General features: G+C 42.9%; 1 protein-coding gene and 1 long non-coding RNA gene across 3 annotated transcripts in view; one reads left to right on the top strand and one right to left on the bottom strand.

Annotated features, from left to right (window-relative positions):
- Positions 1-5,290: 5,290 nt before the first annotated feature.
- On the bottom strand, positions 5,291-14,384 carry LOC138142590 (uncharacterized). The gene is made up of 2 exons (XR_011163479.1): positions 14,226-14,384; positions 5,291-8,948 (listed from the first exon to the last, which is right to left on the bottom strand). It is a non-coding gene; the product is annotated as an uncharacterized lncRNA (long non-coding RNA).
- Positions 14,385-14,488: 104 nt separating this feature from the next.
- Positions 14,489-16,405, top strand: part of ITM2B (integral membrane protein 2B) — a 33,982-nt gene continuing 32,065 nt past the window's right edge. For both annotated transcript variants that reach the window (XM_069063681.1, XM_069063680.1), the window contains exon 1: positions 14,489-14,903. In XM_069063681.1, coding sequence (XP_068919782.1) covers positions 14,787-14,903 — 117 coding nt within the window. In that variant the 5' untranslated portion in view covers positions 14,489-14,786. The remainder of the gene's footprint in view (positions 14,904-16,405) is intronic.

Genomic DNA, 16,405 nt, shown 5'->3' with positions numbered 1-16,405 from the left:
AGCCATTACTGTATAAATCCTTCTCCTGGTTCTGCTCATTTCATTCTTGATAAGCTCATAAATGTCTTCAAAATTGTTCATTTTTATACTGTTGATACTATACTATTTTATACTATTGAAGCTACTGTGAGAGATAGCAAAGGGTTAAGTTTCCACAGGCCCCAGAATGAGGTAATGAAACTTAACGAAAGCAACACTAGCCTTCTTCTCATTGGTTGCCCCCCTAAATTTGGTGTGCAGATATGCACAAGTAAGGGATTGAAGGATGTTTCCTTCTGATTAGGTAGAAGGGTCAAATGAATAATTATGATAATAAAGGATTGTCAATTGTAATTCTCATTGGCTGTCTCCAAATTTGGCGCATAATGAGGGATTGGAAAACACCATCCTCTGATAGGATACTAATTCACAAATAATTATGGTAATGAAGGATTGAAATTGCTTTGCCTAGATTTAGTTGGAGGATAGATTTAGAGATTGTGGGCCCACCTCACTGACCAATGGTGAGATCAGACAGTGGAGTGGGCTGTGTTAGGATTGGGATAACAGAGTCCTTCCGCAATTTGCACTTCCAGGGCTGATGCCCTTTTTCATGAGAAAGAATAAAGACCTTTTCTGATCTCCTACTCAGACTCCCATTTTGAAGATCTGGCAGTGGTTTCTAACCCACACACTACTAATTGTTCTTTTAGTTTTGCTTACTTCTCTCTGCATCAGCTCAAACAAAACTTTCCAAGTCTCTTTGAAATAATCTATTTTCTCATTTCTTACAGCTCAATAATATTCCATCACATTTATATTCCACAATTTGTTCATTGATCTCAGAAGGAAGACAGTATCATTGCGGAGGACTTGGAAAAGTCTTCTTAAAGAACATAGGATTTTAGCTGAAATTTGAAGAAAACTAGGGAAGTCAGAAAAAGAAGGAGAGGAAGGAGAAAATTCCAGGCCTGAAGAAGAGCAAATGAAAATGCAAGGGAGTTGGGATCTAAAGTGTCTTGTTTGAGTAACAGTGAAGAGGCAGATGCAACTTTATATTAAAGTCTATGGGGGGGGAGTAAAGTGTAAGAAGACTGGAAACATAGGAAGGGGCCAGATTGTGAAGGGTTTTAAAAGCCCAATAGAGGATTTTATATTTGACCCTAGAGGAACTAGAGAGCCACTGGAGTTTCTATACAAGCAGATAAGAGAATCTAAGACATCTAAGGTATCTAAGAAAGACCAAAGACTAATTTTCTGTATATTTGCATATAGGACCAGGATTAGGTATAAAAATGTTGAAAGTTTATAAACTCGAGAAGCAATATGGCATTCTGAGTGTTGGATCTGAGAGTCAGGAAAACCAAAGTAGGAATTCTGCCACGAATACTTACTAGTATCTCAAAGACAAGTCACTTAACCCCCTCTGAACCTGGGTTTCCTTTCCTATAAAAGGTGATTAATAATAGCTACACAGGGTAGTTGTAAAGATCAAATGAGAAAGTGCTTTGCAAAAATAATGTTCTTTGTAAACATCAACTATTATTTAAAAAAAACTATTTGGTGAGAGTTAGTGAAGTACAGTGAATAGGTAGTAATTTGGAGTACCAGACAGATATCAATTAAATTTTTTTTAATTAAGTTAATCTTTTTTCAAATAACAAAGATCTATATTCTTCCCTTCCTCCTTTCCCTCCACTAAAAAACAAAAGAAAAGAAAAACAAAACCTTTGTAATAAATAGACATAGAAAAATAACTCCCTGCTTTAGCCATACCCCAAAAATATGTCTCAATCTGTATCGGGATCTATCATCTCTCTGACACCAGCTAAATTTCAAAAGGGTTAGAATAAAAATGATTGAAAAAAGTATTGTGGGCTACAAGACAGATAGTGATAAGCAGAATTTTTAACATGGGAGGAAGGCAGGGAATGAGAAGGTGATTTCAAAACAAGAAAGAATATTCAAGATTATTAAGAAGGTAAATAATAGGAATTATTGGTTGAGGGGAAGAGATTAAGTCGGAGAATCATTCTTAATCTAAAAGGAATAAATCTACTTTTAGCTTTATATAAGTTGAGACAAAGCCAGAAGTTACTTGCTAAAGCTAAAAATATTAAGGTCAAGGAGGGGAGGTATCAACAAAATGTTTCAAAATACATAGTGACATTATTCAACCATGAACTCTATATTTGCAGAGAGTTTTCAAATCACTTCAGCAAACTTCCCAAATCAGTCTCTGAAGACAAGGGTCACTTTTAAAAGAAGTCACTGAAGGAATGGAAATAGCGTAGTAAAAACAGTGTACTTCTCCCCCAAACCACTCCTCAAATCACAGACACAGATCTGGAATTTTCTTTGGTTTAGCTCCCAGAGCCCTTCTTGTCCTCCTCCTCTGTTAAGTATAAATATAACAAGGAATCAAGGTTAAATGCACCAAATGGCTCATTTGAAAAAGTTGATTTTACTACTGTTTGAAAATAAACCAGAGGAAAAATGTCCAACAAAGCACAGTGTATAATAGTTCTTTAACATGCATGTTCTGCATCACTAGTCTATATGCAATAAACTGTTGTTGGAGGGTTTCCCCCTTGCTTAGTTTGTCCTTATTCCATATCATTTCTTTTCTATCCCTCCCATAGCTTCCAAAAACAATGACCACATTCCTATAAAACAAGGCTGTTCATTCTACACTGTACTTGGGACACAAAATAAAATGCAGAAACCAAACCAGAATAGAGTTCCTGGACAGTTTGCCAACCAGTTTTAAACAAGAAAAGTCACATATCATCTTCTAAAAAAATTTTTTAAGGGGTGTCTAGGTGGTACAGTGAATAGAGCACCAGTCCTGGAGTCAGAAGGACCTGAGTTCAAATCTGGCTTCAGACACTTAACATAAAAAAAATAGCTGTGTGACCTTGGGCAATTCACTTAACCCCAATTGTTCTACCTTCCCCCCTCCCCCCCAAAATTTTTTTTTTATTTAAGTTTTTACAGCTAACAGAAATCTGTTTTCTCTACCTCTCACTTTTCCTCTTGATGAAAAAAGAACAAAACCTTGCAACAAATATACAGTCAATAAAAACAAATTCCTGCCTTGGCCATATCCCCAAAATATATGTCTTAATCTTCACCCTGAGCCCATCACCTCTCTATCAGGAGGTCATGTTATCTTCAAACCAGCATGGAAGCTTGGTCATTGGAGGAACTTCAGGTAAAGTAACTAATCTTTGCAGTACCTACCTTACAGGTGTGTTCATAGGAAAGTGCTTTTTATATCTCAAAGGTCCATATAATGTAGGCTATTATTATTCCTGAGGCTTAATAAGTAAAGTATAAGGTTCCATTCCTGGGGTTGACACAAACTTATCTGGTTTTCCTTTACCTCAATTTATTCAGCTGTGAAATGTGAAAAGTTTCTTTCCAGTCCTTAACACAGAGTCTGGCACTTGGTAAATACTTTATAAATCCTAGTGGATAAATGTTAGTTGACTTTCCTTTGTTTCCCCAATTCCCCTAGAGTGGTACAAAATAATTCAATTAATTTAGTTAACATTTCTTGAATTGAATTTTATAACCATCCATGTCTTCTTTATAAGACTCCTCACTCAGTCTTTGGAAACAGTAGTATTCCAAGAAACCTATCCCAGTTTCAGTATCTTAAGAGGTTCAGATTCATGTTTTGGGTAAGAGGCTGAACAGTGTGGCCTCTGATGTCCCTTTTTACTTTGTAGTGCTATGATTTTATGGTTAATCTGATGTTGGAGACAACGGGTAACCTGATATAGAACTGAATTGGAGGTTGAAAACTTATTTCGCCAGACTAGAAAATATTGGAGCTGAAAGGGACCATAAAGCTTATCTAATCTACCTTTTTTACCTTAGAAATGAGAACTTGAGACCCAGGGAGACAGTGCAATCTATGGAAAGAGTCCTGGATTTGAAAACATAAGACCTGAATTTGAATTCCAATTCTGATATTAACTATCTGTATTACTCTAAACCTCTTTCTGGCTCAGTTTCCTCATCTGGAAAATAGGGAATTCTTATAGTATCTCTAGTTCTAAACCCTGTGACCTTTGATTTACTTACCTGTCACTTGCTTAAGGTTACATATTGGGAATGCCCTAGTGGGTTTGGGATTGCCAACTCCCAACCCTGTACCATTTTGACTTTGCCATGCTGAAATCTGAATTCCAAAATAGCCTTAGGTGCTCAGATTTGAACTTGAATCTACCCTAGTTATGAGTGACTCTAAGAAATAAACCTAACTTTTCATTAACTCCAACTTGATAGATCAGTTCAAATCTAGAGCTCTCCTTAGGGATGTTCTGGTCTACTCTTTAGTACAAATAAGAAGCTGTTTTGGATTGGGACCTTACCTAGTCACCTTTAACCTATTGTAAAATCCCCCAAATTCAAAGGACAACAGACTCATCCTGACATTTCCACAGTCCTCCACCTTAAGAATGTCCTAGGGTTTGGCCAGACTACTCCAGGATGGTCTGGGATACAGCTGTTATACCCCAGGGCTCTACCAGATCAGAACTGAAGTCTTTGGCTATATAAGAAGCATAAGTGAGTAATGGCTAACATCTTAAGAATTCAGAACTGGAACCAATCTTATAGACTATATAATCCAAACTTGGCTTTTACAAATGAGGTCAGATAGATGTAGAACATTAGAAAGGATGTTTAAATACTTACTGTGTGCTGTCAAGAGAATCTTAAATGTAGTTTGGACTGTACTGATCTCTAACCTGAGAATGGCTGGAGAACAGAGCAGGCTGGAACAGTGCTTCTTAAACTGCAAGTTGTGACCCCATATGGTGTAACTGAACAGGAGGGTTGCAGAAAATTTTGTAATAGTAAAAGATTTCTGAATGCACAATGACCAAAAATTGATTTAAAATCAAACCCATGTTGAATCTGAGGTGTTTCTGGCAGCACTTGCCCATGTTGCATTGTGTAACTTTACTGCAACCTTGGTTCTGAACAGACAACATGCATACTTTGCACTGCGCATGCTGTCACGCCACGCAACACCAAAGAAATGTTGCCAGAAACACCTTGGCTCAGATTCGAGACTATTGTATGTTATGAATTGCAGTGTTTTTACTGTACATACAAAATAGTTAAATGCATTTTGGCTTGGGATTAGGACAAAATTTCCAACAATTTCTGAAATGGCCCTGAACATACTTCTGCCATTTTGCACTATGTATTTATGTGAAGCAGGGTTCTCGACATTAATGTTTATAAAATCAAAATATCAATCAACTCTGAAAACCATCGAATATGCTCTATGTCCTACAGTATCAAATATTTTGCCAAGATTTAATTCTTTATGTAAAAATAAACAAGTGTATCCATCTCATTAGTATGCAAATTTCCCCTCATCTTTAATAAATGGTTAAATTATATGTTTAACAAAGAATTGTTTTAAAATAAATTTCTTTGGGGTGGCTACTTGGCGCAGTGAATAGAGCACCGGTCCTGGAGTCAGGAGGACCTGAGTTCAAATCCAGCCTCAGACACTTAAGACAAAAACTAGCCGTGTGACCTTGGGCAAGTCACTTAACCCCAATTGCCCTCCCCCAAAAAGCAAAAAAATAAAATAAATTTCTTTGTGATTTATTATCAGTAAATATTTCATTTGTAGACCTATTTTATATATCCAGGGTGGCATACTTTTTGGGGGCAAAAAGGGGGCAAGAGTGGAAAAAATTTAAGAAGCCCTGGGCTAGAAGTAGATCAGTCAGGAATCAAGTAGCAGTTTTAATTTCAAAGTGAGGAAGGTAAGTTCGCAAATGAAGTCTTCCTAGGGAGGGCTTCTCTTGCTGAAGCAAAGGCAAAAGTTTATACATACATATATATACAGACATACAGACATTTTTGTATGTATGTATAAACACAAAAGGAGTGGATCATAACACAATCATTCTTTTTTTTTTTTAAGCAATCGGGGTTAAGTAACTTGCTCAAGGTTACACGGCCAGTTATTTCTGGGTGTGGTGCTGAGTATCTGAGCCTGGATTCGATCCCAGGTCATCCCGACTCTAGAGCCGGTGCTCTTACTCACTGAGCCACCTGGCCGCCCCTTAACACAATCATTCTTAAGTCTTGAAATAGTTCCCACAGTAGGCCCACATGTTCAGGCATTTTAGGGACTATACAGGTGCTCCTGAGTCCTGTGGGAACAGTATTTAAGTTGACTGTCTCAAGTCTTGAGGGTTGTTGATCCTTGAGATTATTCAGTGGGGTACAGAACCAGAGTTAGTGTGATGGGAACAGGAGTGCAGTAGTCCCCAGTTCAGTTCATTTGGCAGTTACAAGTTCTGAAATGTAGGAATTGTTAGCATGTCAAGGGTTCTTGATTTATAACTTTCCGTTGCAATGTGTTGGTTATAGCTCTGACTCCCAAGCCAGAATCTCTTGGGAAATATGGAAATTCCAACAAATCTAGATTGTATAATCATTACACATACAATATCAATTAATATTGGAATCATAAATCCCCTCACATTCCCTCCTTTCAGTCAAAGGTCAGGATAGCCCTGCAGACTGAAGGTGAACATCTCCCTGAAACATGATTTTGATTTTACATAAGACAGAAGTGAATAGGTAAGTTATAAGGCAAATGCCAAGGTAGATGGCAAAGCAAATAAGGAAGAGAAACATCAAACCTGAGAGGGCAGAATGGAGAATGCTGCCAAGGTTTCCAGGCAACCAGGAGAATAGGTCAAAGCAAGGTGAGAGGGAGAGATGCTTCAGAATGTTTTGGCCCCTATTCTGTTAATCTTCCACTTGCCCATTTAGGGCACGCAGATATTCCTACTTGGGAGGAGTAGTTGAAAGAGAAGCAACATGCCTTCCCAATGAGGGCACATGCTCTTCCATTCTCTGCAGTTAGGGCATCCAGCACCCGACAATTTTACAATACCATGAGGGAAAGTGAATCACCCTGCACTTGAAGATGAGTGAAGAGCCTTGCAATGTGTTTCAGGTTCATGGCTAACTCTGCAGAGAGGCTCCCAACAGATGGAAACGGTGTACCAAAAGTGTCTGTGGTACCAGTCAGGGACCCCAGGGCTGCCACTGGAACTGCAATGGACAGGAAAGACAGCCTCTGCTGTTGGTGGAGGGACAACCTTAACCAGAGAGGAACTTCAGCAGAATGGTTCCCAGGAAATAGGAATAATTTGGGCATGGTGTAGACAAGGGCACAGACACCTTCCCAGAAGGGAGGGAGGCTGTGATATAGAGTAGAGTTGCATAAGCAGAATAGTCCTGTGGAAGAGGGAAATTCAGTTGCAAAGATGAGGGTATAAGAGGATGAATCCCAGGCAGAATGAGTGAAACCCAAAGAACAGAGTGCCTCCAGGTATGGTGTAGCAGCAAGCACCCTAGCACACCCAGAATGGCAGCTAGCACAGGTTCTTAGATCTGCTTTTCTAAAGGAAAGCAACTCAAAATGGGTTAACAATCTTAATCAAACAAACATACAAGCAGACAAAGAAACAGATCAGCAGACAGGCTTCCAACTGTCTGACCATTATATCCATACCTACTCAGTTACTAGAGAGGGAAGCATCAACTAACATATGGGTTTTCAAAGGCGGGGGTCTTAACAGCTGCCCAGAGTCTCTTCTGGTCAAATCACACCACCCTTCCCAAAGTGAGCCCCAAAACAAAACCTCATCTCAGGGTATATATAGCCTTCTCCTGCATCAGAGAATGTCACAGCCCTCTTGACCCACTGCCCAATCACAAAGTAACAAGGTGTGGGCATTCCTGAAAAACAAACCTCCTGCCACAGGCTCCATGTTACCTCATTCAGCCTATTAGGGGGAAGAGTATATTTTCAAATCAAGGAAGGTTCTCAGAGTCACTTAAGCCTATCAAAGGGCCTAGGGGCAGGGACAATCTAAGATTCCTATTCCCATAACACATGGGGATTCAACACTGGTATTATTGCAGAACTAGAGGTCATTTTGGGATTCCCACACTGTCCTAGAAATTGAATAGATGCCTTTACAGTAGCCTTTATTCAGGACAAAGGTCAGGGGTCAATGCCTGATTTGTTAGGGCAAGCTCCCACACTCCACTTGTTACAGGTGGCATTTGTATTATGAGATGCCCCAGTCCCATTCAGGGAAATCTGACCAGAGGAGTCAAGTGGAGCATTTAGGGGAGCAACCCAGGAGTTCAGAATGAAGACAGAATTACATTGCATGGGATTTAAGGATCCAAGGTGGGGGTCAATGTTGCTGCTTGTGTCCAGGATGCAAAGTGGAGTCTGAATTTCTAGAGAGGCTCCTGAGTGTAATGGACCCCATAGGTAAGGGTCTGATATTCTAGGGGCCCAAAAATCTTCAGTTAATCTCTATTTCTTGGTTAGGGTGCACCTTTTCTCCACAGGCAGATGTACTTCCAGGTATTTTAATGCCTTGGGACTGTGGTAGTGTCGTGAGAATAGGGATACAGGTGAAGGTAGGGCATACAAGGTGTTCCCTTTACAAAAGCTGCTATTTTATGTAGTTTGAGATAAGAACTAGTAAAAATGAGAGTCTGGAAACTATTACTTCCACAAACATAGAGACTGGTACTGAGAGGACAGTAGCAAGGAGAAAGAAAAGACTTTGTTCACAGAGTAACTGCAAACCTTAGCCCATGTCTGGTTTCCTGGGTCAGTGGTCTGCATCTACTGTCATCTGCTTCTTGGCCTGGGGTTCTTGGGAACAGCTATCTGCCTCAGGTGTTGGCTGCTTTGGACCATTTTATTTTCAAGGTCAGGTTACCAGTAGTTTCCACAATCCAGGTGGGTGGTGCTGCCCTTTTGAGATGTAACAGGTGGATCCAGGACTCCTCAGAGTCTGGTGCCAGTGGGGTTGGTGAGCAAGACTTTCAAAGGGACCTTTCCACTGTGGCTCCAAGGACTGTTTTTGGAGATGGTGTTTCCAATAAACCTAGGCACCAAAGGAAAAGAGGGTTGGGTTGGAATTTCTAAAGAATGGGACTTCAAGATAAGTTGGTGAGTTTCTGGGATTTTCTAATACAACCTAGTAGAGTACTGTAGAAGGGAGCCTTTGGCTGCTATGCTTCCCACCCACGGGTACAGTGGCATGGGGTAACCTGTTACTATCTCATAGGGACTGAGCTTGTGGGAACCAAATGGTCTAGATCTAAGGCCTAGCATGGCTAACAGGTGGGCTTTGGACCAAGGAATACCTAGCTCCTCAGAGAATTTAGCAAGAGAGGTTTTAAGTATCCCATTAACTCTTTCAACCATTCCTGCAGACTGAGGGGGTGGTAGGCACGATGGAAATGCTGAGTGATTAGCCAGGATGAAGGCAGTTTAGCTAATGAAGCTCCTGTAAAATGGATGCCCCTATTGCTATGTATCTCTTTAGGAACCCCTCATAATGGAATGATTTTTTCTTTTTTAAAATTCACTTATTTTTTAGTTTTTAATATTCATTTCCACAAGACTTTGAGTTACAAATTTTCTCCCCGTGTCTCCCCTACCCCCACCCTAAGATGACAAGCATACTAAATACCCTATCCTCCAATCTGCCCTCTCTTATATTGCCCCCATCACCCCTCTTACTTTCTTGTAGGGCAAGATTGATTTCTATACCTCATTGCCTGTGTATCTTATTTTCTGGTTGCACGTAAAAACAATTTTTAACATTTGTTTTTAAAACTTTTGAGTTCCAGATTCTCTCCATTCTTCCCTCCTCACCCACCCCCACTGGGAAGACAAGCAATTCAATACAGGTCATACATGTGCAGTTACACAAAACATTTCCATAGTAGTCATGTTGTGAAGGACTTAACTGTATTTCCCTCCATCCTATTTTGTGGCCCCCCCCCACATTTATTCTATTTTCTCCTTTGACCCTGTCCCTTTTCAAGTGTTTGCTTTTAACTACCCTCTCCCCAAATCTGTCCTCCCTTCTATCACCCCCCCCTCTTATTCCCTTTCCCCTCTATTTTCCTGTAGGGTAAGATTCTGAATTGAATGTGTATGTTATTCCCTCCTTAAGCCAAATCCAGTGAGAGTAAGGTTGATTCCTTCCCTTTCACCTTCCATTGTAACAGCTTTCTCTTGCCTCTTTTATGTGACATAATTTACCCTATTCTATCTCTCCCTTTCTCCTTCTCCCAATATATGGAATGATTTTTTCCTAAGAGGACTTTTTTTGCTACCCCAGAGGCTGTGGCAGTATGACAAGAGAACACTTCCACCAACTGGGACACTATGAAGACCATAACCAAAGAATATTTGTAAACATGGGCAGGTGGTGATTGAATGAAGTTAATTTGACAGATTTCAAAGGGTGCATCTGGAAGAGGAAACTGCCCATATTTTGGCTTCAGAGGCTCGGACACATTGTTCTTGGGGCAGGTAGAACACATCTCATAGGCAGTGGTGGTGGCCTGCTGAAAACACCCCATTAACATTTTGAGGCAAGCTCTACTAGATTGTTGGGTCTTAAATGGCTAAATGAATTGAAGGTGTTCAATCATAAGAAGGGATAAATTCTTAGGGAGTACCCATAGTCCCATATTCTTATCAAGTCTACATCCCTCCTTTTGAAGTTTCTCCTGCTGTCTAATGAGTATCCCTTTCTGGGCTGTACCTATTTTTTCTTTTGTTAGGCTAAAAGGCTTAGGCAGACCTTCAGGTCAAGATGAAAATGCTAATAAGGCTCTGCTTATAGGGCAGAGTGATAGTTCCATTGGGACCTGTGCTATGGAAGCAATGCTTTCAGGAATTAGAGGAGTTAAAGCTGTGATTTTAGCTGCTTGGTCAGCTAAGTTGTTTCCACAGGCATGGATGCTGTTTTCTCGGCTGTGTCCTGGAATTTTAATTACTGCTACAGCTTAGGGAAAGCAATAAACAATCTAACAGACCAGAAACCTGTTTCTGATTCTTGATGGGCTGTCCTGAGGAGGTAAGGAAGCCCCAGTGTTTACACAGCATTCCAAAGTCATGTGCCACCCCAAATGCATACAGGCTATGAGTACAGATGTTAATTCTTTCTCCCTTTCCTAATTCACAAGCCCTGGCTAGTGCCTTGAGTTTAGCTAGTTGTGCCCAATGGGCATCGGGTAGTAATGAAGATTTGACCACTTTAATGGTGGTGATGATGATGCCATTAATCAGGAACCAAGTCCCTCTCCTCATTCCTGAAGAAGGATCCATCAGTGTACCAGTCAAAGTCTGCTTTCTCTAAGGGGGTTTCCTTCAGTCCTCCCAAGGTCATGCAGATAAATTACACAGTCATGGTCTAGCAGGGGTGGGGAACCTGCAACCTTGAGGCCACATGTGGCCCTCTAGGTCCTCAAGTGACGCCCTTTGACTGAATCGAAATCTCACAGAACAAATCCCCTTAATGAAAGGATTTGTTCTATAAAACCTGGACTCAGCCAAAAGGCTGCACCCAAGGGCCTAGAAGGCCACATGTGGCCTCAAGGCCACAGGTTCCTCACCCTGAGTCATTTTCACTTTCCATCTCAGGTACAGAGGTTGGCAGGGTTGAGCATGTTTGATGATTAGGTTATGTTTGGACAACAGAATCACTTCAAGGTTGGCTGCCTGCTAGAGGACACATGCTGGATATGGTATGAATTAAGAAGTGTTTCAATGGCATGGGGAACATGTATCACTAAGGGAGAATCAAGACAAATGTCCTCAGTGGCAGAAACATAGTGGCCACTACTGCTTGGAGACAGCCTGGTAGGCCCTTAGGGACACTGTCCAAAGTTTTACTATGGAATCCTACAGCGTGAAAATTTTCACCATGTTTTTGTGTTAATACACCAACTGCATTCCTTCCTTTCTCAGAGGTGAATCCATCAAGTGGGAAAGAACAGTTGGGGAGGCCTAAAGTTGGTGGGGGTTGGAGGGCCAACTTCAGAGACTTAAAGGAGTTCTGAACATCAGAGGAGAGAGCCAAGGGCTCAGGTACAGAATCCCTTAGGAGGTCATAAAGGGGGTGGGCTACACATGAAAAGTCAGGGATTCAGAAATGGCAACAGCCTGCTAGACCAAAGAAAGGCAGGGAGTTGACACTTGATGTAGGGTACAGGGAACTAAGTGACAGCCTTAAGGTAGGACGATAGAGAGAAAAGACTGTGGCAAAGAGGTGATATCCTAGGAAAAAAAATCTAGTGAGGACAGGTCCTGTTTAATATCTGTAAGAAATAGGAGGGCAATTCAGTGAATCCCCGTGGAAGAACAGGTATATTGACACCCTTCCTGGGAAAAAGCAAAAATGAATTGGCTTTCAGGGGCAACCCATATTGAGAAGAAGGCATTACAGAGGTCAATCACCAAGAAGTTAGTGGCTCAGGGTGGTACAAGGTTAAGCAGAGTGTAGGGGTCTGGGACAACAGGTGCTGGAGGGCATCACAATAGTGATAACTGCTCGGAGATCATGCACAAGTAGCCAGCCCCATCTACCAGGCACAACCCTTACCTTCAAGGAGTTTATATTCTAATGGGGGGGGGGGGGGAAGATATTTAAAGGGAAGATAGAAGTGTGGGAAGGGGCATGGTATGGATCAGATGGTGACCAGAAGAGATGAGGTGATGGTGGAGAACTGGTTCTGGGCAAGATATAGCTAAGCTAATCTCTCACAGCTTCTGAGGCCCAGACAAGTTAAATGATTTGCACAGGTCACACAATTAGTAAATAGAAATTCTACTCAATAAGTTCTATTTTATTCCACACAGAATCACCAGATCAATATCAGGAGATCTGCTCTACTCCAGAAAGATGGCCCAATTATGGGAATCTTCCACTGTCTCTAGGGTAATGAAAATTATCTCCCTTTCATTTCAACTAAGGTTATTTTTAAAAGCATTTTTGCTTCATTCAATCAACAAGAATTTTTTAAGCTCCTTCTATGTGCTATATTTGGCACTAGTGGTACAAAGATAAAAAGGAATGGTCCCTGCCCTCAAGGAGCTTATACTCTATACTGAGATCTGTACACATACTTTTACAGATTTTTTTTAATGCACAGAATATGTTAAAAAGTACATGGAGGGGGCGGCCAGGTAGCACAGCGAGTAAGAGCACCGGCTCCAGTGTTGGGACGACCTGAAGATCGAATCCCGGGCTCAGACACTCAGCACCACACCCAGAAATAACTGGCCGTGTAACCTTGAGCAAGTTGCTTAACCCTGATTGCTTAAAAAAAAAAAAAAATACATGGAGGTGAAGGGGGGCAGCATGTAGTAGCAGATCTGGAGATCTAGAAAGGCATCATGTAGTTAAGGAAGTAAAAGATTAAAAGAGATGGAGGGGAGTAGGGAATTCGAGTTCGAGGTTCCTTAGCCAATGCAAAGGCAAGGAGACGGGAAATGGAGTATGATGTGTGAGGAACAGCAAGAAAGCTGGCTATAGGGAAGAAGAACAATGTAGAAAAGGCTGAAAAGTTGGGTTGGGGCTAGGTTATAAAGGCCTTTACAAGTCCAGTATGGTTTATATTTCATCCTAGAAGAAACAGGAAGCCACTGTAGTTTACTGAGTAAGGGTTACTGAGTAAGGGAATGACATGCTCAGACTTGTGCTTAAGGAAAACTGCTTTGAAAGCAGTGAGAAGGGTAGATTAGAGTGGAAACCCGTTTTATAAATTAAGCTAAATATGTGTAGGGAAAAGCTGGATTCAGAGGACCAGGGTTCAACTGTTCTACCTACCTCTTTGACCTTCTACAAGTCACAATTTCTGAGCCCATTTTACAGAAATACTAGTTACCACGTACCCTGCACATCGGGAGGAGATGATTACTAAATGTCTGCATTGTCTCTTTGGAGCTATGTCGACATAGTCAAAAGTTTAGGGGTGAGCTTTATCCATCCACAGGAGAACGACTCGGGTTCAAATGTGGGGGAGTTTAGGAACAGAAAGAACTGCTCTAGAGAGAGGCAGGTCACAACAGGAAGATCGACCAAGAAGGAGGAGGAGGAGGATGAAGAGGAGGAGGCGGCGGGAGGGGAAGAGGAGGGAGATGGAGGAAGGGAGAAGGAAGGGCAAGAGAAAAGCGAGTCTGACTCAGGTAACCGCCCGTGGGTGGCACCCACACAGCCAGAAAAGAAAGCTGATCTCTGGGATAAGGAGTATTTATCTCACCAAGCAGAGTGCAGAAGTTCACAGACTCCCCAGTGCCAGTCCACTTAAACACATGAGGAAACTGAGGCAGAGAGCAGACTACACCTGAAATTCCATACCTGTGGAAGCACTCACCAGGGGTGGGAGCTGCAAGAGATTAAGACCCATCTGTTTTAGGAGACCCCAGAAAAGTTGGCTCAATTATGCTTAAAATAAGAAACCAAAGGACAGGAGGATCCAGTTACAGGCCGCCAGCGCCGCTCCCCCGGCGGGTTCCCCAGCCTGGAGGCGGTGCGGGTAGCTTTGCTCCTTCTTCCTCCCCTTCCCCCCTCCCCCTTCCTACCGCCCCCGGAGGCGGATCGCCCCGCCCCCCGCCCCGCCCTTCCCTCTGGCTGCGTGAGCGTCCAGAGCCTGCACAGCGGGAGCCCGAGAGCCGGAGAGCAGGAGCTCGAGCTCGAGCCCGAGCCACGGGAGCAGCAGCAGCGGTTGCAGCAGGGGCAGTACGGGCGCAGCCAGAGCTCGCAGCTGACGGACCTTGCTGTCCGGCCAAAGCCTGAGCAAGGGCCCTTCGCTAGCTCGGAGCTCGGGCGGAGGAGGAGGACGAGAAGGCAACTGCCGCTTGCAGGCGGCCCGCAGCGACTGCCACCCCCCACCCCGTGAGGGCAGCGAGAGGCCGCGCCATGGTGAAGGTGGCATTTAACTCGGCTCTGGCCCAGAAGGAGGCCAAGAAGGAGGAGCCCAAGAGCGGCGAGGAGGCGCTCATCATCCCTCCCGATGCCGTCAGTGTGGACTGCAAGGTCCGGGCGCGGGGCAGGGCTGGGGAGGGGCTGGGGCGGGGGGTGGGGGGGGTGGGGGAGAGGGTAATCCGGAGGGGGAGAAGGTTCGCGGTGGGGGGCGCCCCGAGGGCATCCTGGAGAGAGCCACTGGCTTGGGGACCAGGCGATTTAGATCAAGTTGCAAGGATCATAGTCCGGCTGGGATCCCTGGATGAAGTGGGGGTGAGGGGGTGAAGAAGTGGAACCTCTATGAGCTACTTTCCAGGGAAAGCTCAAGCTTTCCCCCTCCTTCAGTTGCCCCCTTTCTCCTTCAGCCTGGGCCAGCTCCTTTGTAAGGAAGTGCGTGTGCTGGAGGGGGGAATGGCTAGCTCCTTACTTTGCACGGGCAGCCTGGGGACGGACGGGAGCCCAGCTAGATTGAAAGCTCTGCCCCGTTCGCTGTCATTGGTGCAGTCGGGGCGGGGAGGAGTGCCGGGGCTGCAGCCGCTGCTGCTGCTGCATGCACTGGGGGGCTTCGCCCCGAACCTATGTCGGTAACGTGCAAAACAAAAACACCCCCCCCACACCCGCGTCCCCCCAACCGAGTTTGTCACTTCCTCCCCCTTTATAAATAAATCCTAAAATGGCTGACATCAGAACGAGCCTAAACCTCGGGTTCTTTTTCTACTTTAGTTTTGGAGCCAACCAGTTCTTGGACTGAGTCCAGCAAGCTGTAAGCCTCTTATTTAAAAGCATTTTCGTCCTCACCCTCCTTTCTTTTTTGTCCCCCTCTGGTCCATCCTTATTGAACTTAACCGTGGGGGAGAAGGCAGGCAAGCAAGTTGGCCGCAGTGAGGAGTTGTTAATTTTATAATTAACACAATATCATTCCTATCAAAGGTCAGCATTTGTTAGGAGGCTGTAGTTGGAAACTGGCCATAGGATTAACTCCCCTCCCCCCCCAATTTAGAAGCTGTGAATAACGCTAAATTGTAGATTAAACTATTTAGGAAATCTCCCCCCCTTCCCCCAGTCTCCAGTTTTTGTTTTTGTACAGAGAATTGCGAGGTTAGTACTCTGCTTTAAAATAAATATCTTGGAGCAGTTATCTGGGACTCTTGTTTCCATTGAATAATTCCTTTTACCCACTAAGGCTATTTAGGAACCATTTGTTTTGTGATACGGATCACAGAAGTTAAAATAACACCAGGAGAAACGCAATAACCTTTTGCCGGAGTTTCTTTTGTTTTTATACCTTAACAGAAGAAACTACAGCAAAAGGTTATTGCATTTCTCCATGTGTTATTTTAACTTCTGTGAGGAGTATATTTTTGCAACTTAATAGACTTTGTTTATTTCTGCCAACTTTTTAAAAGAAACTTGCCATGGAATACTTTTCCTTTCCAATTAGATAATATGCCTTCTAATTATTGAAAAGATTCAAATACTGTTTTAACTTCAAAAGGAAGCCTAATTATTGTGTGCCATTTAGACCACTCCTGGTTTTTTTTTTCAAGGTTTCCAATTCTAACAATAAGAATTGA

This window comes from Petaurus breviceps, unplaced genomic scaffold, assembly GCF_028583685.1.
Source record: "Petaurus breviceps papuanus isolate PSGF00001 unplaced genomic scaffold, PetGlider_PUasm1.0 90594, whole genome shotgun sequence".
Taxonomy (NCBI): Eukaryota; Metazoa; Chordata; class Mammalia; order Diprotodontia; family Petauridae; genus Petaurus; species Petaurus breviceps.
Note: the sequence above shows the minus strand (reverse complement) of the source record. Positions and strands in the feature narration are given on the sequence as shown.